Genomic DNA, 27,614 nt, shown 5'->3' on the forward strand with positions numbered 1-27,614 from the left:
TCCTAACACTAACCTCTTAATGCTGAGCGCCAAGCGAGGCAGCTGTTAGTACCATTGGTATGACTCGGCCGGGGATCGAACCCACGACCTCCTGCATCCAAGTCGTATGCTCTAACCACTAGGCCACCGGTGTGTGTGTGTGTGTGTGTTCGATTTAGCTCGAACAATTTTAGTCATATTGCGACATGTCTGCAGTGTGGCAGTTTATAGTGATGTCTACCACTTGTGGCATCGTGCCGCAGATATGTGGCAGCATGTCCCACCCAAACACATTATCCTGACACCAGACAGTAACCTATTAAGACTGTGCGTCAAGCGAGGCAGCTGCTAGTACCACTTTTGTAAGTCTTTGATACGACTCGGCCGGGATTCGAACCCGCGATATCCGGCATCCGAGGCATACGCTCTAACACTTAAACACCGGAGCAGTTCGATGAAAAGAGCATTTACATTGATGTGTAAGAGTTAATGTTGATGGCGTATTTTAATTTATTCGTTCCAATTAATAACGGCACAGGCGGCCACGGATGATAAAGGAGCGCAGCGGACTTTCGTCTGTAGCCTGCAAATAATAGATACAGATCAAAATCAGATAAGTGACAGTAACCATACCGCATACGACGACTGCATTGTTAACTTTGTAAAAAAAATATATTAATGCATGAAACTGATTATGACAATGAGTTCAACCTATACAGTTTTAAAAATTCGACCCATTTATGTTTCATATACTGATGTTACAAGCTACTATATTTTTTAACTAAAATATGACCAGTTGTATTCTGAAGTGATCAGAGAACAACGCTGCTATGCCACTGGTGATTTCGTAGGTAAGGCAGACAAGTTGACCTTTTGATACATTTCATCTACGAGAAAGAGAGAGAGAGAAAGAGAGAGAGAGTTATTAACAAAATTAGCTCAACTAGTAAGACTGGAGATTATGTCTAACTGCTCACATTGTACACATACACAAAGCTTTCTATAAATGCGCACTATTCCTTAATATGAAAAAATACAAATTCTAGGGAACTCAAATGGAATGTTGTCCTTGTAAAAAAAAAAACAACTTTCAGACCCATAAATGGCATGTCAGACATTTGTACCGGCAGAGATAATCTAAGTTAAACTTAAAGATTTCAAAAATATCGACGTCGGTTTTGGGTTCTGTAAATACAGCGCACTCAAAAGTTTATCAGAATTCATGAATTTTGTTTTAATTTATATTCCTAATTCATTATATTTTGTCAGTAATCACATTAAATAAAGGACTTTTAAAACCACAATTTAACAAAATTATTCCAGCCAGCGCAGCAGAGGTCTACCGATGATTTTTTTATATTAGAATCCAAAACCGTTTGGTTTGTTTAGACCCATTGTGAACATAGCTTACACTTATAAAAGTGTAACTGTTATGATAAAGGATTTTATATATATATATATATATATATATATATATATATATATATATATATATATATATATATATATACAAGTGTTTCTAACGAATGAGTTTAGTTTCTGTTTATAAAATACAAATAAATGTGTGTTCTTGGAAAAAGGAAAGCGATGTTTTGCATGTAAAACAGTGTTGCAGTCAAGAACCGTTAATATAGATATCAATTCAGTATCTTAATATTATAGTCTGAAGGGAAGAAATCAAATTTTCCTATATGCCAATATTTGCATACCCTGAATACATAGTAATCTAAGGATTTGAGCACTCACAAATACCATGAATAAACATGCAGTCAGTTTCACACAAAAACCACGAACTTTATAAGCTTTCTTTTTCCAATAATAATATTGGATGGTATAATAATAATAATAATAATAATATAAGCTGCAATGTGCATACTTTGCTATATGTCGTTTAACGTTTCCCATTCACTACTTGTATGTACCTCGCCAAACTCCCTTCTACGGTCATGACAACTGAATGGAAAATGTACAATGTATGAAAAAGTGTAACGCAAATTAGATCATCGCATTTAAAGGGTAAATGGAAAATAATGTTTTAGTTAGAGCTTCCCTTGTTTATAGTTGTTATAAAAGTATTCTTCGTATTCAATTTGCTGTAAAGTCTTGATGATGTAGTATTGTGTGTGGCTTTTAGTTATATCATTATATTCCAATATAACTGTATAAATTTGTTTTCTGAGTTTCTCATTTCGTGAAACACTGTTTCATAAAAAGCGTACGTTATTAACAAATCAGAGATGTGTCTCTAAGTTGTAATATTGTTTGAAATCTTTTCATAATTATCACTGAGAATTATATTGTTCAAGTTTTTTTGGGGGGTGGGTTTTTAAAGTGACTTTAATCCTCGTGCATATTTAGAAAGGTGGGGATTATGTGCTCCTGTCTGTTCCTCCTTTAGTAATGTAGTATATCTTATACAACATGAAATACACAGACTTGAAAGTTTGGAATGTGACTGGGAGAAGTTTTTAGCTGTAAACGGTCGTTTCAAATGGGTGGTTATTAATTCCACAAAAATCTAAATATCTGAGGTATTCAAGGTGGAAATCTAAACATTGGTTTGGGTCATTTTTCAATGACAATGCTATGACATATGCATTGGGGTTTGGGGTTACACTCTCTAATCTTGCCCAGGCATTGTCCCTGTGGGCATGCTTTCCCTGGGTCACAACTTGGAAACTATTGAGACCAAGAGTCCATAATTTGTATAGGTTTGGAGGAAAAGAGGAAACAACATAAGACATATGTCCAGTACAGACACTAAGCTGTGGCTGAAAACGTGATCGACCCTTACTTACAACATGGAAATTGTTAAGATCTCTATAACAGAACTATATATATATATATATATATATATATATATATATATATATATATACACACACACATATACTTAATGGACACGAACACTATATATATAACCTGCCTTGCATGAACTTATGACGTGACAAAGGTTTTATTCCCATAACAATCGGTGTTAAATTATTTCCGCCCACCCCACTCCGAAAACCAAAATGAGTGCGTTTGTGTACTATATTAATAAACAGAAAAGGTCTCATCTATAACTATTTTAGAGAGAGAGATGTTACAACGTAAACTTTCAGTCGGTAACACTTTAATAAGACTCCCACCATCCCAATACACAACACATTACTTACTTCATCTACTGTTCTAGAACTGCATATTAAAACTACTATACGAGATCAAATTGACAAAGTCAAGCTCTAAGTTAGGCTGTCTTTAAATGAGATTTTCAGCTTTATTAGATAGAATATAAGCTTAATTTCAACATTTTTCGACTTTCTGAATCTAACTGAGAAAAAGAAAGCAAAGTTTATTTGCTGAAAATGTATGCAGTAGAGTCCATTTAATGCTGATGTTTATGGAGCCACAAAAAGGGCATGCATGCTAAGTCTCTTATCGAATATACCCACTTATCAGTCAACCGCAAACAACCCAGAACAATCAGGCGTAGCATAATGAGTCAGAAGATCATGGCTTCTGTTGTTTGTTCTACAGCCTACAATACAGATCAAATCTGCAGGACCATTATGCACCTGGATCTGACTTATGCCTGAGTACATATGGTAGAAAAAGAGCCTGAAAGATGTTCCCACAACATAGTATACAAAAATTAAGGAACCAATTGATAATACCTTGCATTATGAACAATGTACATTTCTTAAGAACTAAATAAAAAAGAATTTTTTTAATGTAAAAGTGATCATCAAAACAATACTTAAAACATTTAGCATAATCAATTGGAATGCCTGCTCTTTCTTGCAAGACGGGCAAGCAGTTGTTTGTACTGTTGTGGGTTTAACGCCCTTGTTCAGCACGTGATTGGCTATATACGTTGTGGCCAGTATAACTAGTGGTGGAAGAACCCGGAAAACCCGAGTAAGAACCACCGACTGACGGACAGACATGTCCACCCGGAACCGTGAGCCTGTTTAGTATGCGTAAATGGTATGTCATGGTGGTTGCTTTATAAGATGAGCAAATGGTACAATGCGGTACCTGCTCTCTATAGGATGGGCAAGTGATACTACGGCGTCTGCTTTATAATATGGGCAATTGGTACACTGCGGTGCCTGCTTTGTACACTGCGGTGCCTGCTTTGTAAGATGGTCATAAGATGGTCAAGCGGTATCATGTGGACCCCGCATTTGTATCATCGTCAAGCGGAATTCTGTGGACCCCACCCTCGCCTTTGAAGAATGGATAAGCGGTATACTGTGGGTCCCGCATTGTAAGATGGACAAATGGTATCCCGTGGACCAAGCATTGTATGATGGACAAGCAGTATCCTGTGGAACCCGCTCCGTAAGGTAGACAAGCAGTATCCTGTGGAACCCGCTTCGTAAGGTAGACAAGCAGAATCATGTGGAACCCGCTTCGTAAGGTAGACAAGCAGTATTATGTGGAACCCGCTTCGTAAGGTAGACAAGCAGAATCATGTGGAACTCGCTTCTTAAGGTAGACAAGCAGAATCATGTGGAACTCGCTTCGTAAGGTAGACAAGCAGTATTATGCGGAACCCGCTTCGTAAGGTAGACAAGCAGTATCCTGTGAAACCCGCTCCATAAGGTAGACAAGCAGTATCCTGTGGAACCGGCTTTGTAAGGTAGACAAGCAGAATCGTGTGGAACCCGCTTTGTAAGGTAGACAATCAGTATCCTGTGGAACCCGCTTCGTAAGGTGGACAAGCAGTATCCTGTGGAACCCGCTTCGTAAGGTAGACAAGCAGTATTATGTGGAACCCGCTTCGTAATGTAGACAAGCAGAATCATGTGGAACCCGCTTCGTAAGGTAGACAAGCAGAATCATGTGGAACCCGCTTCGTAAGGTAGACAAACAGTATCCTGTGGAACCGGCTTTGTAAGGTAGACAAGTAGTATTATGGTATTATGTGGAATCGGCTTTGTAAGGTAGACAAGCAGTATTATGTGGAACCCGCTTCGTAAGGTAGACAAGCAGTATCCTGTGGAACCCGCTTCGTAAGGTAGACAAGCAGTATTATGTGGAACCCGCTTCGTAAGGTAGACAAGCAGAATCATGTGGAACCCGCTTCGTAAGGTAGACAAGCAGTATCCTGTGGAACCGGCTTTGTAAGGTAGACAAGCAGTATTATGTGGAACCGGCTTTGTAAGGTAGACAAGCAGTATTATGTGGAATCGGCTTTGTAAGGTAGACAAGCAGTATCCTGTGGAACCGGCTTTGTAAGGTAGACAAGCAGTATTATGTGGAACCGGCTTTGTAAGGTAGACAAGCAGTATCCTGTGGAACCGGCTTTCTAAGATGCACAAGCTATGAAACTCTTCTTGGAGAAACTGACCAACATTCGGTAAAATTAAGGGCTATATTTGATAAAACGGGTATGCATAAAATATTAATCAAAATACAGTTAAAAATGTTTTTGAAATTATTGGAATCCGTTCTATGTTAAGCCATGTCCCAGCACAATAAGGCGGTCACTTGCTCGTTAGATCACACAGTTGATACTTTTATTCAAATTATATCTATATATAAAAAAAAAAACATTCAATTTATTTTCCGATTTGTCTAAAAGATAATGAAAACCTTCCAAAGAGTTCAATAAATTACGAAAAATTCGCAGAATACAAAACATTATAGACTCTTGCCTATGGAATGCCGAAATCCCATTATAACTGCTAAAATTAAATACTACTCCATTTAGGGATTGGCCTTAGAATCTTCGGCCGAGATGGAGGGTGGGTGGGTGTGTTCTAGACAGGATACTTTCTTTCTTTACTAGACAGGATACTTTCTTTCTTTAATTTTAAATTATTTCTTAACGTAACAGACTGTACACTATGTTCATTGTTCATTTTTGCTACAGCTCACAGTGCGACTATTTTTGTCCAAGCCCTTCAGGAGATGGAATGCTTTATTTATATTTTTTAAAAACACCGTGAGAAAATAAATGAATTTTCGTTTCGTTCCGTTGAGTTAATGACGTTTAATCTTAAATATTTGTCACTTAAACCTGCTTTTTTATTTGGTATTCAAGCAAGAAAGAGATGGATTATAATCACGATGATCAAACATGATTATGTTCCACACCAATGGACAGGAACCAACTCATCCCACGTCAGCATGAAGTTGTAATGATAACACACTGCATTAGTAATACATCCACATCAAGTTTACACACACCGTGCGCCATGATCCATTACTGTGTAAGCACGGATTAGATACACTGTAGAGTTTATATGAAAAGAGTTGCACACATCCCTGTGGACCACAGTAGAGACTATCACTGATGAAAATGTGAATAAAGATGCATATTTCGTGCGTTCTAGCATGAAAGCTTCTGTAGTATGTAACGATCTCTATTAAACCTACTTATTATGCTGAAAAAACGTTATATCATGTGCATAAAGTTTGATAACTAGAACTTGAATGATGTATAGAAACTGCTGTTTAGACGTGTTTGACTTTTGAAACAACACAAAATTCATATTTCAATATGGTCATACCTGCAATGCAACATAACTGTTTATCGGCTGACTCCAGAAATAAAAAAGCGATAAATCTTGCTTCACCCTAGCCTTAATTTTTCAAATCGTCCTAAGCTTGCTGAATGAAAAAAAAAACGCAATACAATTATTATTTGGCTTCCAAAACTATGGGGTACATACGATACCACAAGTTCGTAGGTGTATTAGTATCCAGTAATATCAGGAAGTCGATTTTCTAAAGTGGCAACCATAATTTATAAACACCGTTATAAAAGCCTTATGAAATCAGTTTATCACTACATCATAATCGTTAGCACCACACATTAAATAGTGCAATTACAGGAGTAAATAAAACACAACGTTTGGTCTCCAGAAAGTTCTACAACCGTGGCAGCTGGCACCTCATGTCTGTCCTTAGTTCACTACCTCTTAGAATAGATTAATTAATTATAACCTACCGATGAACAACATCTTTGTCAGAATAGCTTTACGTGTAGTAATGAATAATAACAACTACAGGTTTACATGTAGTAAGGCACTAATTGCAGGGAAAAAATCTAGCTAGTCTTTCCTGTAATAATGAATACAAAGACTATAGATTTAGGAATGCAATAATGACGGAAAAAATGATAGCAGTGGGATCAACAACTGGCAGACTAACAATTGTTTTCCGCCACCTTTTTATTTTTTCCGACAGTGCAAGAGAACAAATGCAGAAGCTGCAATTCACTGGTGGATGGTACATCCTTACATTAGCAACTTTAACATGTTGTTATTGTTTTAGGGTTTAACGCCATTTTTCAGCACAAGACAGGCTATACATGGCGGCCAGTATTAATGGTGGAGGAAGAACCCGGGAAACCCCCGGAAATAACCACCGACCCACGAGAAGCTACCGGCAAGCTTTCTCACATATCCACACTGGCCGAGCCCGAGACTCGAGCCTACGCAGACAGCGGTGAGATGGCAGTGATCCGTGACGGAGAGCGCTTTAGACCACTCGGCCACTCGGGGCCCCTAGCAACTGCAACACGATCTCCACCACTAGCCACCCGTCTGACGGGCGGGTAAATCAGAAGCAGGCTGCTAATACACTGTGAGCTTTGGGCGGATTGAATGAGGACGAGAACAAGTACATTTCTCGACCGAAAACAAAAGTCATTTTAAATAACTAAAGAGTTATGCCCTGTCATAATTGGTTAAACCATGATAAATAATACATGGTGCAACCTATACAGTCCACCACTAAATCTAACAGGGAACAATCGTTCTCCGCCATCATCAGTAATGATAGAAAAAATAAAAAGTTACTGAGAGCAATGCCAGATAAATCCCTTTTTTTTTTGAACCGCCAAGTATTGAAACCATATCTGATATTCTTGAGAAATTCCAGACGAATATTTTATATCTGAGTTAACATCTGTTAATAACTGTAAGTGGAGCACAAATCTTTTGCCATGCATTGTCATGATTGTTATGATTAAGTCAGGGTGATCCTTACATCATGGATACAAGTCATTTAGTGAAAAAACCATACTTCTACGGCCGTTGGAATAGGAGAAGTTACCATAACGAGATTTACAATATGGCCAATATTTCATTACTGTGATGATTTTAGTATTGCATTAATGAAATATACCTGTCTTGAATAAATGTATGCCACTCACCTGAATACATTTACACAGATGCCACTCACCTGAATACATGTAAACATATGCCACCCACTTGAATATGTGTACACATGCCAATCACCTGAATGCATGTACACTATATGCTAATAATTGGAATCCATACATACATTAATAAGTTTTATCCCTTATATTTTGTGCATTTTACAACACTCTGCACAGATTATTGAATTTAACCTTTCCAAATATTTAATTAGTAATAATCTGGTAGAATTTATAATTAACTACACGTTAATGATGCTATCTGTCAGACTGTAAAAGTGTATTATCTGATGGTCTAGTCTTCAAACATAAAATGTATAAATCATAATAAAATACAAGAACGAAACTTCACTTCTCACATGCTTCAAATGCTTTGGATAAAATGCATTAAAGATGATAAAACTAGAACACACTTATTGAGTTGAATAATAGTAAATATCTATTCTCTTACAAGTATATTATGCACTAAAGCTATCATTCAAATATTAATAAAATAATAATAATAATAAAACTTATTAGTATTATAATTATTATTATTAACTTAATACTTCATTGCAATAAAAATCTATTCTTTAAACCACTTAAAGTGCATAGGCAATGCCCTATGGAGAGGATGATTGCCAAACATTTTATAGACTTATGTGGGAAACACTCCAGTGATAACTGAATTTGGTGGCTATGCTGGAGATCAGATTGTCATCATCTTAATTTACTATCAATCTGATATCATGAGTCACTTATTAAAAAAACCTCTCATTAAATGCAATCATCCATTCAGGATGGCTAAGTGGACAAATGAACTCAACATTATAGATCACTGATTTCTCACCTCTGTCTGCATGGGCTCAAGTCTTGGGCTCAGCCAGTGTTGGTACATGAGAAAGCTTGCCAACTGCTTTCTGTGGGTCAGAGGCTCTTCAGAGATTTTTCTGGGTTCTTTCTCCAACAGTTATACTGGCTGCCAAGTATAGTATGCTGTAAAATGGCTTTACCAACAAGTACTACCAGTTCTACATGGCCATATTGGATATAAGATGAGTAATATTTGGATTTTCGACCAACCAGACATCAAATAAAGTCTTTTAGTGAAAACACATATCAATAAGACCATATATTCAGAATACAGATAACAAGGTGGAATGAGTGTCTGACAGGCACCATTTTCATTTAGGATCAAGTATGACCATCATAAAAAGTCTTTTAGTAAAACATATTGATGTAACCATTCATTCATGAAGAAATCTGAAGCAATAGAATTTAAAAGATAGACACCACAGTGACCAAGGAGTATTTTGTGAAAACTCCACGTAGCCATCTGTTTATGGTAGACATACTGGATGTCTGATCAGCATCATTTTTAAATAAAACAAGATATAAGATTTTTTGTGTGAAAATCCCACAACATCATAATCACCCACGAAGGATGAGTAAAGACAAGCTCAATATGATACCATCTTCATTTAGGACCAACTAGAAATCACGAAAAAAAATTGGTTAAAATGCTACCATTATTTCAGGAGTGGCAATGACAAGATTTTTCAAGCTGGCCATTGTAGCCGCCATAATGGCTGTCAGATCAGTATTATTTTCATTCAGGATCAATGAAAACTCTTTAGTGAATAGCACATGACAATATGACCATCCATTCAAGAGAAGTGATGATAGACACATTTTTCAAGTGAAGACAGCCACTACAGCAGTCACACAATAAGTCAAATCAGTACTCTTTTTACTAGTACCATCTAGGCATAACAAGTCTTTCAGTGAAAACCCCATGTCAATATGACCATTAGTTTAAGAGTAATTGAGATAGCAGTTGTAAAGTTGACCAGTTATGATGGCCATGCTGAATCGTGGAGGGGGGGCCATTATCCTCTCATGACAAACTAGGCTTTGGAGGGGGACCATTATCTTCTCATGACAAACTAGGCTTTGGAGGGAGACCATTAATTTCTCATGACAAACTAGGCCTTGAAGGGTGACCATTATCTTCTCATGACAAACTAGGCCTTGGGATAAACACATTTTTTGGTAAATTTTCACTGCAATAATTCCAGTTAGTTTGTGGAGTAGTACCAATCCCAAATGTGCTAATGGACACCAAATAACAGTGGAGTAGTTTGTGGAGTAGTACCAATCCCAAATGTGCTAATGGACAGCAAATAACAGTGAAGTAGTTTGTGGAGTAGGACCAATCCCAAACGTGGTAATGGACACCAAATAACAGATGAAGGACCAACACATAAGTTCTTCTGGTCACTGAATAATAAACCCAATAAAAGTGACAAAAATAGGAACAATTGTAATGTCTGACAAACAAAGACCCATGTGTCATATTGCATATTTCAACCACATCATCCACAAGCACTTACCCTTACCTCCAGGAGTTATAATGAAAAATATATCACATACACTTTATTGTCTGTTTTCCTTTTATTAATGCATACATAAAAATTAGGTCCAAACAATGTCTGAAAATATGTAAATTGCATGTCTGAGCTCCTCACAAAGAGCACATGGTGGCAATCCATCTTGCAGAAGGTCATTAAAGGTATACGATAGCAAAATAGTTTTATAAAAATTCACCCAAATAATCTGATTTGATAAGAGGCAGACACATAGATGGATTGAAGGGGTAACAATATCCAATCTCTTAAAAAGAGTTTGAAAAAAGTGGGATAATAAAAGTCTATGTATATGATGAAACACAACAGAATTCTAGCATATTTTATAATCTGTTGAACAAAATTTGTGCAAACAAAATATTTTTTTTACATCAAATGACCTCTAACCTATTTTGAACATTGGAAATCATGGAAGTATTTTTGAAGCCAGTGAATGGATTCAAAATTACATCACCGTCCATGATTAGAAATAAACAAATCATGAGTAGCCAGTCTATCTAGATGTTAAATATGCAAATATTATCTACATGAGCCTAGTCGTGCCATACTTATGGCAGAGGATGCATATATTTTTCATGAATAAAAGAATCCGAACAATAGTCTGATCCACTCTTGATTAAATTTGCAAATCAGTATTACTGAACTGAAGCACAACAAAATTCCAACCATTTACATATTTTGTAGTTAGGCATACATGTGCTTCCATACATTTTGTAACAAGTTTACCATCAAACATAATGATCAATGATAGAACCTTATGAGAGCTTTCCAGATAAGATTAATTAAATGGCGTATGCATGGTATTGTGGGTTAAGCAACATTTTTCAGCATACAATATATGGCCGCCAATGTAAATGGTGGAGGAAGAATCCCAGAACAACAACCAACGGGAAGCTACTGGCAAGCTTTCTCACACACCCATCTTGGCCGAGTCAAGACTTGAATCAGCAAGAACAGAGATGAGATGTGAGTGAATTCAATCATTATATCATTAAAATATGCATGTGCTTTTCATCCTCATTTCCATCTTATGAAAGCGAGCAACTTTCAATTTTATGTCAGGAATTCAGAGATACAGGCTGGGGACTTCTGAGTTCCATGAGTGAAGAGTCCAGGACTCCTCATCCTGAAATTCCACTGAGTGCCCAGACTACATGAAGTACTGCAAATAAGGTCGTAATCCTGATGTCTGCATGAAGGATAAAAACAAAGGTTTTACTTCAGCTGAAAGAAGGACCCCTTCTTGAGTCTCAGTAATCATTGCCTGAGCAGCATTAGACCAATATTCCTCTAGGTCAGGTGTCTCAAACATGTGGCCAGCCAAACTGTATTCTGTGGCCCGCAAAATTATGCGTCACAAGGTGTCATGAGAGATAACAAAGGTTGTGCAGCCCTTGGGACATTAAAAATGCCTTCATGCAGCTTTCAGGGTGGTTTGGGTTTGAGATCTCTGCTCTAGGTTCAAACCCAGTGAAATGAGCGATGATATGTGTAAAGGATCTTCCAACAACACACAAAAGGGGTCTTCTGTTGCTTCCCCAGCAAAGTGCAAGGCTATGATGTAAGCTGCACATAAAGAAGTCCCTACATGTTTTGAGTGGATGAGCAAGGTTGTCAAGTGCTGGTTGATTACTGTACTCACCAGTTGAGAGTGCACTTATAAACTATGGTTGAGAAATCTCCATGCTTACAAAGCTCAGAATTATTGATAAATGTATTCTTTTCAGTTTGACAGCTCTTTAGAGTGCAAGAGTTAATGCTTACCAAAATACACATACCAATGGATATGTATACTGTCACACGCACAGTCAAATGGCCTTGGCATGTTGTCTTTTGAATGACCTAAGAATTATCTACAATAACCAGATGCGAAAACTCGTATGCTCTGCAACTACAGGAGCTTGGCTTTAGATAGTGTTTACGTCGCTGTATGGTACTGTACGAGAACGATCCACAAAAAATGTAAACTCTAAAAAAAAAGTAAACACTGATGCCAAATTCATGTGTCAACAAGAAAAACGAAAACAACAACAAAAACACTGCTCGCACTTCGCAGAATTTAAAGTAAACACTCACAGGTGTGTGTTTTCACGAAGATTAAAATGACAACATATGAACGTAATTTTGATGGAGTTCGTATCTCTTCTGAACAATAATAGAAGACATTTACCTTTCTTTTTCTTTTTCTTTATCCATCTTTTGAACGAACTAGACCCGGAAGATTACAGCTGACAGGAAATGAACGGATAAATCTTTTAATGTCAGATTTCCGATACCGGAATATGAGGCGGATTCGGAGTCAGGTTCCATGATCTACGGCAAGCAGCCAACCAAATAATAATAATAATAATAATAATAATATAACAACAACAGCAGAATCAACCGTAATATATTTAAATTGTAAATTAAATAAGAAAAGAAATCTAAGATCAAAACTATTCCACGGCTACTCAGTAATGATTTTCTGGCATTATGAGTATATGGCGAACATATTATTTAACAAGGATAATATCAACGTATTTTAATTGGTAGAAATATGTAATGAATGAAATATTGTGGGATACAAAGTATGTCTGACGGCAGAATACAAACTCGGGTCTGTTGCATAGATCCCCGTTGAAGGCGTACTTAAGTGGTTGAAGAATGACTGGACGGTGCTCAACCCGGTACACTGTGAACATGTAAAAAGCATGTCGTTTTTATATGAACTTTGACAATACTTAAAGGTAACTGGCCACCAATATTGTACAAAATGTGTGATATTATTATAGTCAATTATAAATTAAAAAACGCATCTGTTACGTATGTACGCCATAACAATATTTTAATAAGACTTAAAAATCCGCTTTTGAAAATGAAAAAATTATTAACCAATCTCCGTAAACAATCGGTAGTTTTCGCGTGCCAAAACGGATTTGACGTACATTTATCCATTCTATTGAAGCTAGCCATTCAAACGTTTCATTCCCCCACGTAAATGTCTATGTGATATATCTTACGATCGTGCTCTTCTACAGTAAATATGGCGCACTGTGTTGCGTGTGGATGTAACCAAAAGAGGATGATAGGACAAAAGGGTTCTTTCTTTTTCCGAAAAACCCTGTTTACCAGAAAAAAAAGTGGACTGAAGGAGTGGGATCAGATAGGATGAGGGATGGGAAAGGTGGATCACTTATGCCGGATTATAGTCAATTTCGTACAAAGACAAATGGGCCCAAATAGGGCCGAAATTAAGACAATTCGTCTCAACAAGTTCTTTTTCTTCAAACAACAAGATGATACCATGTAAGGTATATATATATATATATATATATATATATATATATATATATATATATATATATATATATATATATATATATATATATATATATAAAATTTATGTAGGACAAAATGGTTTTGACAATTTGTATAGATTGTAAATAGAATAGGTTTTAGAAAAAATAAACAAATTGAAAAAAACCTAAGCTATATTGATATTCTTGCTCATTTTAATTAAAATATTTATATATTTTATTTTTTATGCTAAAAATATATGCATCTGCACAACGACATTCTCAATTTAAGTCTTCTGGTCAAATTATAAATATTGTTTTATAAAACAATAATACTTAACAGATAATATTCTACAAATTACGTGTATATTATTCTAAGAGTAGCGCACATGCGATATTATAATAAATATAATTAATTTTAGGCTTCAGATTATAACACTACTGTATATAATAAACACTCAGTTACAAAAAAACTAACCTTGCATTTCTATCATTTATTCCTTTTTTTTTATCGTACTAAGTTTATTAATGAAAAAATATATCCACGAACTCGTATATGTAGCGGATACCGGCTGACTTGTGCATCCTTACTGTAGTGTGTATCGCTTATATCAGATCACAAAATCGCAAAAGAGACGAGAATATCACCCGATTGCTTGAAGGCAAGCATGATAAGGTATAATGTGCAAAATTACCAAGATTGTACTGGATCCAGGTTAACTATACGACGATATCTAGCAAATAAAAATCTTTATTTTAAAATACATTCACCGTGAGTGCAAATGATAATCTTTTCGCTAGCATGGGTCACACAAATATTACACTGGTCAACAGTGAAATCATTACTGACTTGAAAAGGCCCTAATCTGTAGTATTTTGGTGTGCCGAACACGAATATAACCGTGAAAAATTTGTATTGGCTCTCGTTTTGAAGATATTCATGTACCTCATTTTCTATGTTTCACTGTGTAAATTTCTCCAGTAGGACTGCAGCAACATCCGGAATAATGATGTAACATTGCATAATACCATCATGCTCACATCATCCACAGTTGATTGCATCATTTTCTGATGCAATGCAATACTAATGCCATGCGGCTGCTGAAGTAAGTTGACGTCAGCAGTGTACTATACATGTGTAGGCCTATTATACTAATGCCAGGCGGCTGCTGAAGCTGACGTAAGCAGTGTACTATATAAAGCCCAATCAGATAGGTTCAGCATTTAAAATATTTTAGACGTTGTGCGAGACAGTTCAAGCTACTGTTACATAAAACTTATTATTTTGTCCATTTACGTACAATAAAGAACAGTAATGCCTCGAAAGTGTGTTAATACCGCGGACAATTTTTGCTATATTTGTGGGGAAGTGACATTTGCCAACCAGAAGAAAAGTATCAATTCTCAAGTGAAGAAGGCATATCATCTTTACTTCGGATGCAAGGTTGGTGACCAAGACAAGCCTTGGGCTCCGCATATATGCTGTGCTACATGTACAACACAGCTTTCACAGTGGTTGAATTGCAAAAGGTCATCAATGCCGTTTGCAGTCCCAATGGTGTGGAGAGAGCCAAGCAACCACCTAAATGACTGTTACTTCTGCTTGGTTCCTCCTCTTTCCGGCGGAATAACGAAGCGAAAGAAGTCGAGAATAGTCTACCCAAACATTCCGTCTGCATTGAGACCAGTTCCACATGGTGAGGGACTTCCTATTCCAGAACCTCCAGCAGAATATTCTCTTGATTCATCTGACGAAGACAAAGGTGAGTCGACCTGTTCTTCTCCTGGTCCATCAGCATGCAGTGATCCAGATTTTCACTGTGGTGCATCATCAACCCCACACAGAATAACACAGGAAGAACTAAATGACCTGATTCGTGATTTGGACTTATCAAAGAACAAGGCAGAATTGCTAGGATCAAGACTCCAACAATGGAATCTTCTAGAAGAAGATGTCACAATTACTGCATATCGAAAGCGCCACCAGCAATTGGAGCCTTTCTTCAGAAAGGAAAGTAATCTGATATTCTGTTCCGATATTGAGGGCCTCATGAATGCTTTAAAAATCACTCATGACCCACAAGAATGGAGACTATTTGTGGACTCTTCGAAACTGAGTCTCAAGGCTGTGCTTTTGCACAATGGAAACATTCTTCCATCTATTCCAGTAGCGTATGCTGTCCACATGAAAGAGACATACGATAACTTAAGGCAGCTACTGAATTCCATTGAGTATAACAAGTACAGCTGGCACCTCTGTGGTGATTTGAAGGTAGTTGCCCTTTTAATGGGACTGCAGCAAGGATATACAAAATACATGTGTTTCTTATGCGAGTGGGATAGCCGAGCAAGGGAAATGCACTACATGAGGAAGGAATGGACTCACAGGCAGAATGTAGCCATTGGAGAGAAGAATATCCAACACCCAGCTCTGGTTGAGGCTCAGAAAATCTTGCTACCACCCCTTCACATCAAACTAGGTTTGATGAAGAACTTCGTGAAAGCCATTGACCGGACTTTGCCAGCATTCCGATACCTGCATGAAAAATTCCCTCGACTCAGCGAAGCAAAGATTAAAGAGGGAGTTTTTGTGGGTCCTCAGATTCGAGAGCTTTTCAAAGATGACCGGTTCAACAACTTGCTGGAAGGTGACGCGAAACAAGCATGGAATGCTTTTCGCCTAGTTTCTACAAACTTCCTCCGAAATGTTAGGGCAGAAAACTATAAGGAACTAGTAGAAGACATGTTGATGAAGTATAAGAAACTTGGCTGCAATATGTCTCTAAAGATTCACTTCCTTCATTCCCATTTGGATTTCTTTCCTAGCAACTGTGGTATTGTTAGTGATGAACACGGCGAACGTTTTCATCAAGATATCGCAACAATGGAACAAAGATACCAGGGAAAATGGTCCACTACAATGCTGGCTGACTACTGCTGGACACTCCTCAGAGATGCTCCCGAACAGCTGTACAAGAGACAGGCGAAGAAATCTAAGATGTAGTCAATGACTTGATTTTTTATAGGTAGGCTATTACAGTTGACCTTTTACTATTGGAATGCATTTCGTTATGTAAACATTAATTTCTTGCAGATTACAAAAAAACTAGAGCCAATTTTGCAATTTGACTGTCATATTCGTGTTCAGCACATAAAAATTGATAAGAATTGACTAATTTTATTTCAGTAACATGACTTTTGTAAAAATTTGTTGTCCAGTGTTATTAAAGCAAGTTATTGCTGTGTATACTATTTACCCTGCAAAAATCAACTACGATTACATATGACAAACAAATAGAAGCCCGGGTGGTGAATAAACACAACTGGCAGCGAGCAATATACTACTGCTTAAACTTACCGACAGGATATCAAATACCAAGGTTAATTTATTATAAAGAAAGCCAACCCCGGAAACCGACTTTGGATTCTTTAATGTGTGCCGATTTTATTTTTATTTTTTTATAAAGTCGTCCAACATATGGAAGTTAACTTTGGTTCTTTTGGTTTCTTTTAAGTGTGCCGATTTTTTTTTTTTTTTTTTTTTTTACAAAGTCGGCCGACATAGGGAAGCCATCATTCATTCCATTTTTACCTGTACTAACTGGAATTTTGAGAATAAATTGAAACAATTGAACAGTTTTGAAAGTGACAGAGTTAATGCGTCGTGCGCGCACATCGACATAAGGCTGAACAGATAATTAGTTTTCAATAATGTGATCTAAACGTTCCCTAACCAACGTTTATAGTGTTTTATTTTTCGATAACAAGAAGCATGTGCTTCGTCTTGTGGGATAAATGTTAGTCATTTTCGGTTGGCGTCCTCTACAGGTGGGAAATCGTAACTAAGGGGAAGTAACTGCGTTATATACTTGTATTTCGAGTAATTAAATTAGTATTTCTTCTTTACACTTGATAATTTTTTTATTCTTTTTGTGCGAGTATAACTACTTTTAATCATGTAATGCAAATCTGATCTAAAAATAAAAGTGTTGAAGTATGGCCGGTGACCTTTAAAAGAATAAGCAAAATCACCGAGAAATTAATACAACAAATAAAACTTCTTAGACCAGAGAGATTTACTCATTTAATTCATTTTTGCTGATACACAGTCAAAAAACAAGATCTTCCCCTAATAAAACACGTTTTCAGATATATAGAATAAATGCCATATGAGAAGCGATATACACAGCTATATAACGAGTAAATACCATATGACAGGTGATACACAGCCATATAACGAGTAAACACCATATGACAGGTGATACACAGCCATATTACGAATAAACACAATACAAGTGATACATATAATATATTAAGCCATAAAAAAACATTTTATTAACCTCGCAGTTGTTTCCTCTTTTGTAAACATATAAATTTGAAGATTCACATTTGTATTCATTAGTCAATGAAGTTATTAGTTTGCTTGAAAGACTTTCTCTCTATTTGAACAATTTGAAATGGGGGGGGGGGGATATCACAATCTCAGCATCATTCCCACGAAGTATAAAACTCAAATTCTCATTGTAATTAATTTGACTGAAAATGGTACTATATCAACTAGTTTGACGAAGGATGCCTGTTTATAAGGCAAAAGTGGGCATTTAACAAAGAAAATCTCTATGTCTTCAATATATATTTTATAAAGCTGACAAAGCCCATCCAGTGGGGATTACTAGTTAACTAGTTACTAGTGCAACACGAGTGCCAGTAGCGCGAACGAGTACTGGCAACAACTGTGTAAAGGAATCAAGCTCAGCGCCGAATCTGGAAACATCCTAGGTATGTACAGTGGTGTCAAGAAGGCTCTAGGCCCTACAGTGAAAGGGGTCGCTCCCCTGAAATCTCTGAGGGGATAGAAGATCACAGACCCTGGGCAACAGATGGCCAGATGGGTGGAGCACTACTCAGAGCTATACTCCCGAGAAACGTCAATCACCGATGCAGCCCTCAGCAGCATAAATAATCTGCCCACCATGGAGGAGCTTGACAAAGTGACAGCCTTAGAGGAGCTCAGCAAAGCAATCGACTCCCTCTCAAACGACAAAGCAGCATGTAGTGACAGCATCCCGTCCGAAGCTATCAAACGTGGGAAACCAACATTGCTTCAACAACTGCATGAGCTACGTTGCCTCTGCTGGAAGGAAGGAACAGTCCCCCAAGATATGCTCCATGCCACAATTGTGACCCTTTACACAACCAAGGGCGACCGCAGTGACTGTAATAATAACAGAGGGATCTTGCTCCTGAGCATCATTGGTAGTAAAGTGTACACCCGCATCACACTCAACAGGCTGCAGTTGCTGGCGGACCGTGCGTACCCGAAGTCCCAGTGTGGCTTCAGAGCAGGCATGTCGACGATATACGTGATCTTCTCCCTAGACAACTCCTAGAGAAGAGCAGAGAGCAAGGTCAACTACTCTACATGATGTTCATCGACCTCACCAAGGCCTTTGACTTAGTCGGCAGGAAAAGCTATTTTGAACTTCGCAGTAAGATCGGTTGCCCCACAAAACTCCGCAGCATGATAATTTCTTTCCATGCAGATATGAAGAGAACAGTCCTGTATGATGGATACCCCTCAACCTCTTTCCCAAATAACGTTAAGCAGTGCTTCGTGTTGGTGCCTACTCTTTTCGGGATCTTCTTCTCCCTGCTCATGTCCTACGCCTTCGACTCATCCACTGATGGCATATATCTATACACCAGGTCCGACGGGAGGCTATTCAACCTGGCACGACTGCGCTCGAAGACCAAAGTGAGGGCTGTGCTCATCAGGGAGATGCTTTTTGCAGATGACGCGGCTCTTGTGACCCACGCCGACGAAGCCCTCCAGAGACTGGGAGACCGTTTCGATGATGCCTGCATGTAGTTTGGGCACACCATCAGCCTGGACAGGACAAATGGCAGCGTGCAAGATACCACAATTGTCAAAATCGACGGTATCACCCTGGAAGCAGTCAACAACTTTGCATACCTGGGGTCAACCATCAGAAACACTCTCTCACTTGAAATGGTGCTGGACAGTAGTATATAGGGATACCAGACGTACAATGGGAATTAGCATTACAGACCCCCCTGGGTCAATATACGTACAAGGGAAATTTAACATGGCAAAAAATCGTGGGTCAATATACGTACAAGGGAAATTTAACATGGCGAAAAATCGTGGGTCAATATACGTACAAGGGGAATTTAACATGGGGAATAGAGTTTGGGTTTGTTTAGGGACAAAGGGAATTGAATATGGGATTTTTTTTTTTAAATTTTTTTTAAAAAAAGGGGTAGGCAATTGAAAAGTCATTCTCTTTTTGAGAAATATGGTTGGCCCTGAAAAGGGCCTTTGGGTTTCTTCTGCTTCTTCTTTTATTTCCTCCATTTCCTCATCCACCCCCTAATCTTTCCCAAAATTCCTTTGTTCTTCCTCTTTTCTTTTTCTGGTAACCAGTCTGGGTGCCCCATAGCCCTGAACTTCTCTTGTATCTTTATCCAATTGTTGTTGAGTTTTTCAAATGCGTCTTTTTTCTTTAAGTTTTCTTTCTCCTTTCTTTCTTTACTCCACTTGTCTTTGATCTTCATGATCTCTTCCTCCATCACTTTTCTCATAAGTTGTTCCGATTTCTTAATCTGGTCCAGGCCTTTTTTGACAAAGGACCACTCTGTCCATTCCATTACTTCTTCCAAAAAACACCTTACTTCTAGCACATTATCCATCGCTTCTTTCAAGTGGCCAATCTTTACATACTCTGGATCTATAAAGCCTCTTAGTCTTTTTACTTCTTCTTCTATCACCTCTGCCACCAGATCCATGGCTGATTTTAGGTTTGTCACTTGCCTTCTTACAAAATCCCTGGTTACTTCATACTTCCATTCACGTTCAATCCTTTCCACTGCATAAGCTCCATCCACCATCCAATACCAAATGTCCTTTAACTGGTTAATCAATTCTGTTACAGCTACCATTTTCTTTCCTTTATTCCTTAGAATGGTGCGAACGACGAACGTTGTGGATTCTTATACTTAAAGTGCGGACGTGAAGGAAACATCCCCCTAAAACAAAATTGATCTTATCTAGATCATGACCAAACAACGCGCGGACGTGAAGGAAAACATCCCCCACTTTTCTCATTTCATATAATAAAACCCGAACTATACTCTCCACATACGCTAAGAAACAATAAAGAAACCCATAATCTACTATTCACACAAACGTTACTTGAGCAGTTACAAACACAAACACAATCACTCGCACTATTAATAAAGAGTTAGTGTTTATATTCACACTACTCTACCTACACACATTGGCAAATGGATAGTTATTTCTTTTCTTGAGTATTGTGTAGCCCTGAAAAGGGCTGGTTTTTTTTGGAACTTCATGGACACCTGGTTAATGGTGGCACCTTCCAGGCCTGGCGCCACATACACATCTTGTTCCCCAGTTACTTTTTACTTTTTTGGGGGAGAGAGCAGAGACAGGATATGTGGCTTCAGAATCCCAATTTTCGGTTTCTGGGATTCGAAATTTCTTCTTCTTCTCTCCTTTTCCTCCTCCTCTTCTTTGTTTCTTCTCTCCTCCTCTTCTTTGTTTCTTCTTTCCTCCTCTTCTTCGTTTCTTCTTTCCTCCTCCTCTCTTATCCTTTTCTCTTCCACAATGGCTTCCGCGGCCAGTTCATTTAATATGCGCCTGGCATATTCCAGATGCACATGAAGTTCCAACAGTTTCTCCAGTCTCGTGTTCATTTTTGGTGTTGATCAATCAAGAAGGGTAGCTAGACTGCCGAACGAGTTTCAATTTATAGTGAAAGCGCGGACGTAAAGGAAAACATCCCCTAAAAACATAAAATTGATCTTTCCTAGATCATGACCAAAGAAACAACGCGCGGACCTAAAATAAACACTCACTCACTTTTTTATGCTACCCATTCCTATTCTAAATTTTTTTTCATTAATCACTTCAATAGACTATCCAAATACGCAAAGCAATCCAATGCAACCCCCAAATCTACTCTCCACACACCTCAAACGCCAAAAAAAGACATCATTTTAATCTACTATCCATACCAACGTACGTGAGATGTTACAAACACAAACACACAAACACATACCCTCACATTTTTTAAAAAAGAGTTAGTGTTTATATTTACACTACTCTACCTACACACACTGGCAAATTTATCGTTATTTCTTTTCTAGAGTATTGGGTAGCCCTGAAAAGGGCTGTTTTTTTTTTGTTTGCTATGGCAATCTTTTTTTAGTTTCTAAGAATGCGATGTCCTCTGAGGATAGACTTTCTGGCGATAGGTCTGCTTCTTCGGAAAGAGAAGAAGAACTCTTTGGTGTCGATACGACAATCAACAAAGCCTCTGTCAGGTTCAGGTTGCTGCTGCTGCTGTTGTTGCTGCTGTTGCTGATGTTGCTGCTGTCTCTGAAGTCTGTACTTCTCTGTCCATTCTTCTTTCTCCCTGTTCACTTCTTCTCTGAAGAGCTCATCTATCAGGTCTTCAGTGACTTTCAACATTCTCACATTCTCTATTTCTTCTGGCTTCGGTATCAGACTGTGTCTGTCCCTATGCAAATTCACGTAGGCTTCGTTGAGCTTAGCTAGTTTGGAGCACATCTTCGTAGGAGGATGAGTCGACAATGGATGGTTAGACTGGAAACAACCCGGTTCTTAAAGTCAAAGCGCGGACGTGAAGGAAAACATCCCCCACACGGTTTTCGAGTCGCAACGTTCAATGAGTGTCATGAGAGGGATAGTAAGAATTGAAAGAGCATGAATCCAACATTCTTATAGCTAAACAAAAGACAAAGGCATTTTTTTTTCAAAACGCAACATTTTTTATTCAAAAATCACTTAACACTAAACAACAACTCTAACATTTTTAACAATAATCCTAAAATATAACATCAAGCAATTGTTTCAAATTACAAACATTTTTTCAATTTACAGTCTACTTTAAACAGGGCTGACAACGTTGTGAATGAAATTGTGATTTCCACTGTTGGAAGTCATTAGGCCATTGATGGACACTACGTTTCCTAGCTTGAGACAAAAGATAAGCATAATGGTCACAAAACCATCGATCTACTTTCACATCGTTTCTAGAAGAAGAACGAGGATCAAAATGAGTCACTAAATGTTCTAAGGAATAACCTAGGCTGCGATGATGCAGAAAATACACACAGTACTGTCCACACACCAAGGAATCTGTGCCTTGTAATTTCACATTATTGAATCGGGTGGTCTGAGCATTTCTTCTCATAAAGTCAATGATATCGTCTTCCAAAGGGGGCAATCCGTACGAATCGAAATATTCCACACATCCTTCTTGAGGAAAGTAGACGGCTACCCAGTGGGTTCCTGGGAGATGACTGTCGTCCGTGTTGATCACGTAAGCCAGATGGTCTTTAGGTTTGCGATGAGGGAGTTCATCTTTAGCACAGACGACAGGATTCCAAGAAGACGTATACGAACTGTGGTTCAAAAGGTAATAAAGTTCCCAGGTATCCATTTGTGTTGTTTTCTTCTTCACAGATAATAATAAGTCGTCAATTCGATCCTGACCTTTTGCTTGAAAATGTCTGACAAATAACCGTTTCTTCGTTTCGTCTCCTCACTCTGATTCAGGAGAGCTTCGATACGATGGATCTCTTGAGTGGTTAATGGTGGACAAAAATGTTCACGCAAGTCTTTATACCACTGGTGCAACACGTCTTTGTCCGAGATGAGACTCCAAGCTTCATCCAGATATTCGTCCAATTTTTCTTCTTGATTTAACATCAGGCATTTATCGTGTTGAATTTGACTGGGATGATCGTTTTGACATCCATAACAATTTTTCTTGATCAATTCCGTCATTTTTTCGACCAAGTGTTTGGCAAAACAGGAGACTAAATGGGCTTCTTGTTCTGGCCATCTCGATTTCATCATGATCACTTCTTCTTCTTTTTCCACGGTCTCCTCACATTCCATCTTTAAAGTTTCTCCACTAGGTAAAGAGGGATAACAGTCTTCCATGGCTTCTAATAATCTAGAATGACTTCTCTCAAACTGTTGATTTTTATCGTATTATCGAATTCTGCATACAGGATGACGTTCACTGTCTCGTCCAGTGGCTTTGCAAACTGAAGTTCCACACGAATCTGGCCGGATTTTATAGGGTGGAAATGTCCCTCGTCGCTGCCCTGGTCTGGAGTGAAATCGAGAGCCCACAAAGCATAGCCTCCTGCGTAATCGTCGTACGTAATGCCGTGACTGGTGTTGGTTCCTAACTGACCGGTGGCTTCGTACAGGGACAAGTACGATCTCAAGTAATTCATCTTCGTGGGACTAAAGTCAGGTTCGAAAGGTCTGGTACACAAGGTCTTGCCATCGCGACTGACTTCGATTTTCTTCACGTTGAAGTGTTGAAAGTTGAAAGGATTTTTAGCGAAGTGTCCGTTGAAGGTTGAACTCTCGACCATGCCAAGGATTAAACGTTTGGGTAACTGTCCTTGAAACAGATGATCTTCGATCATGGAATGATGGTTAGCGGGAATGGTGAACGTTTTCACTTCCACACGTCGGATGGGATACTTGGCGGTCGTTCTGCTCAACGTTTGACTGATGTCGTTTCCCACTTTGGGTAGCACTTCCACGCGTCGTACGTAGAGTTTGGCCTCCTCGATTTTGCTTTTAGGAGTCTTAGCAGGATCAGCCAACAAATGGAAAGCGGTACTGCTGCGATTCAGTCTCAAGCGGACATTGACCCCGTTCAGCAAATATTTCTCTTGCAACCACATGTCCAAATGCAAACGATCCATCAGTTCTAAACTCTTCTTATCTAAGATTTTGCTTTCTCTTTGCTCAAAGCCGGGATTGGTTCCATCCAATGCGTCGAACTTGGTCGCTTCGTCAGGTTCCCACACAACACACAGGCATTGAGATGAGTATCCTTGGCATCTATTCCGTACGTCAAGAGATTTTCCAGGTAGGCACGGTAAGGGTAAGTATCCATGCTGCTGCTGACTAGTTTGTTATTCAAGTACAAATCCACTGAGCTGAACAAGGAATGCATGAAATTGTTGACGGGAGCTATATTCTCAGTGTCTTCTACTCCACCATCATCCTTATCTAGAACTTTGACTTTCAAGTACAAGTAACTGCTATTCAGATCGATGTAATCTTCGGGCTGTCCTTTGATTTCAAACTCGATGGGAGCGGAATCGGTCAATGAGGAGACGGGGTGAAATTCCACCCACTGGGATTCTTGCATCGTCATCATCGTGGGGAGCATGGTAAACAGGTCCAGTTCCGTCTTGGAACAAGCGCAAGACTCTCGGTGCATCATTTTGTTCTGTTCTTTCTCAATAATCGTAAACGTCTAAGTCTCGAACGGTTCTTCTTTTCTTGGCCTTTCTAGCTTGAAGTCTGGTGAAAGGGTGTTTTCTGCGTCGTCTCTTTCTGCCTTGTCCTTGCTGAATGCCTGACTCGGTAGCGTGCAGGGCATTTATAGGTGTGTCTCGTCGGCCTAAAATGTCTTTACCCGTTTGCAGCAAGACATTTTTGCCTGCCCTCATGAAGGCTTCTTTAGGGTTTTGTTTGTCGATGATGACATTTTGGAGAAATTCTTTGCCTTGCGTCAGTGCCGCATCTTTCAAGGCGTGCAATCCGCGTGTCACCATCGGTTTTAACACCGGGGCCACCGAACGAAAGGCCGATTTTAACATATCTCCTAAACCGTGTCCTCGCTGTCGTTCAACCCCTCGGTACACTGGATACATGACTTACTTACGAGTCGTGAGAGAACCGTTTTCGAAAATGGAGTTTCACCGTGACTTTTCCTTTGATGAATGGAATATTTTGTCCCAAATCTCCTTTTATAGTAATGTTGACCGTGTCCAAATACGACTTGCTGACCGGCAAATAGTGAGGATGGACAAATTCGCGGTGGACGTGGTAAGTGTTTCCACCTTCCTCGTCAGCGTTCGCGGCAGAATCCACTTTGAAAGGAATGACACGCAGTAACGGTACGGAGGTGTGTCCCACCACGTTGTATTCCACCACATCGGAATACACGAACATCAAATTCAGTCCTTGGTTCAGTTCTACTGGGGTACGAAATAACTTGCTAAAAGACTCGTTGTCGTAAACGATGGGTAATTCGTTGTTATTGAGTATGGTCATTCTCATGTTCATGTCTCCGCCCAACATGTCAAACAATTCAGGACAAAATAAAATGGACATGATTTTACTCCGCTCAAATTTCATCGAGAAGCGACGAGCTACTTTGTGGTACTCCATGGTGACACTTTTGTTGTTGACATGCTCCAAAGCTTTCCCAAACACGCCATTAAACTTGGCAGCTATGGTGTTGACCAAATGTTGACCACTGAAATAATAGCCTGGGAGAATGGACAAGTGGTAGGTCCACTTTTGAGTTTTCTCATTATAGGTTTTATTGTCATATATGGCTCTCTTATTCAATTCCTGTTGCAATTGCTCGTCATGACCTTCCACATGAAAAAAATTTTGATTGGGAAGGACATTGAGGACTTGGGTTGGGTGAATCATTTCTACTAAAGCCACTTCCCAATGGGCTTCGTGATCTAAGGGGATGGCCTGAGGTAATTTGGCCGTGTAACAGCACAACGTGTTGTGGGGAAACACCTCCATGGAACTGTCGCTGGGTAAGGTTAAGTAAAATTGGTTTTGGTGACTCATAATTCCAGAGTTCTGTAGCTGTCCGAGGGGTTATTGGACGACGGAGGCGTGTCTCCGTCTAAAATGGGATTCTTATTGTTGTTGTTGGAGTGGTGACTGACACTGGCACTGCACAAAAGGTTCCCGTTCGAGGAGAATTTCAGGGAGGGATTGGGAAGCAGGTAACCGATGCAACTGCTCAATAAAATGGTCCACAATTGTTTGTCTCCTTGTTGCAAACTCAAATTGGCGATGGCTGCCCCGATGACACAATACACCACGAAGATTTGGCAGAAAAAGACGATTTGCGTTTTAGGCACACGTTCTCCACACCACACCCACAAGGGTTGTTTTTGTAAATCTTGCACAGAAGAACTGGGTGAAGAAGGAGTGGTCGACGTAGCTGCGTTTGCTGTGTGAAAGGGCATGATGGTCACTTCATTTTATAGTCGATGACTTGCGAAGCGTCGATCCAAGAATCAAAACTGGGTGGATATCCTTTCCAACGTACTTTGACTTCTTTGACACGTCGTTTGCCCACTTTACGGGTTCTGCGTTCGAGAATGCTTTCGATGTCGTACACGTCGTCTTCTTTTTTGGTGACACGTTGTAACTCGGGTAAATAAAACGTTCCTTTGAGCACTTCTCCGTTCATGTCTTCCAATTTATAGACGGATTGATGACGGCCATGCACTCGTCCAGTGACGCGAAACAGTTCGGTCGTCCAGTTAGGTAAGTAACCTTTGTCGAAAGTGCGTTTGGTTTTGCCAATGCGCACCCAATCTCCTACGACCAAGTCTCCACTTTTTTTGGGGATAGCCCTCGTCGGGGACGTACCAAACAGGCGCTCAAACACCAACACTTCGTTCTCGGGAGTCACGTCTTGCGGGGCACGTCCGATGCTTCGATGGTAAGATTGGTTGTACTCTTGCACCAGGTGCGGTAAGATGTCGATGTACTTCAGAGTGTGGTGATGCGTAAAATATTTCCACATGCGTTCTTTCAAAGTGCGTTGAAAACGTTCCACGATGCTGGCTTTGGTTTCGGGATTCTCGGTGGTAAAAAAAATGAATGTCACGTTTCTTTAATTCTTTTTGGAAAGCTTGGTTCAGAAATTCGGT

The 27,614-nt window shown here is 39.0% G+C and overlaps 1 protein-coding gene across 2 annotated transcripts in view; it reads right to left on the reverse strand.

The window, feature by feature from the left end:
- The window catches only part of LOC149791097 (alsin-like), a 239,562-nt gene extending 225,708 nt beyond the window's left edge, over positions 1 to 13,854 (reverse strand). For both annotated transcript variants that reach the window (XM_089973014.1, XM_089973013.1), the window contains exon 1: positions 12,710 to 13,854. In XM_089973014.1, the coding sequence (XP_089829140.1) occupies positions 12,710 to 12,735 (26 nt within the window). In that variant the 5' untranslated portion in view covers positions 12,736 to 13,854. The remainder of the gene's footprint in view (positions 1 to 12,709) is intronic.
- Positions 13,855 to 27,614: the final 13,760 nt, after the last annotated feature.

The sequence above is a fragment of the Sinohyriopsis cumingii genome, chromosome 10 (assembly GCF_028554795.1).
Source record: "Sinohyriopsis cumingii isolate HCF-2022 chromosome 10, ASM2855479v2, whole genome shotgun sequence".
Taxonomy (NCBI): Eukaryota; Metazoa; Mollusca; class Bivalvia; order Unionida; family Unionidae; genus Sinohyriopsis; species Sinohyriopsis cumingii.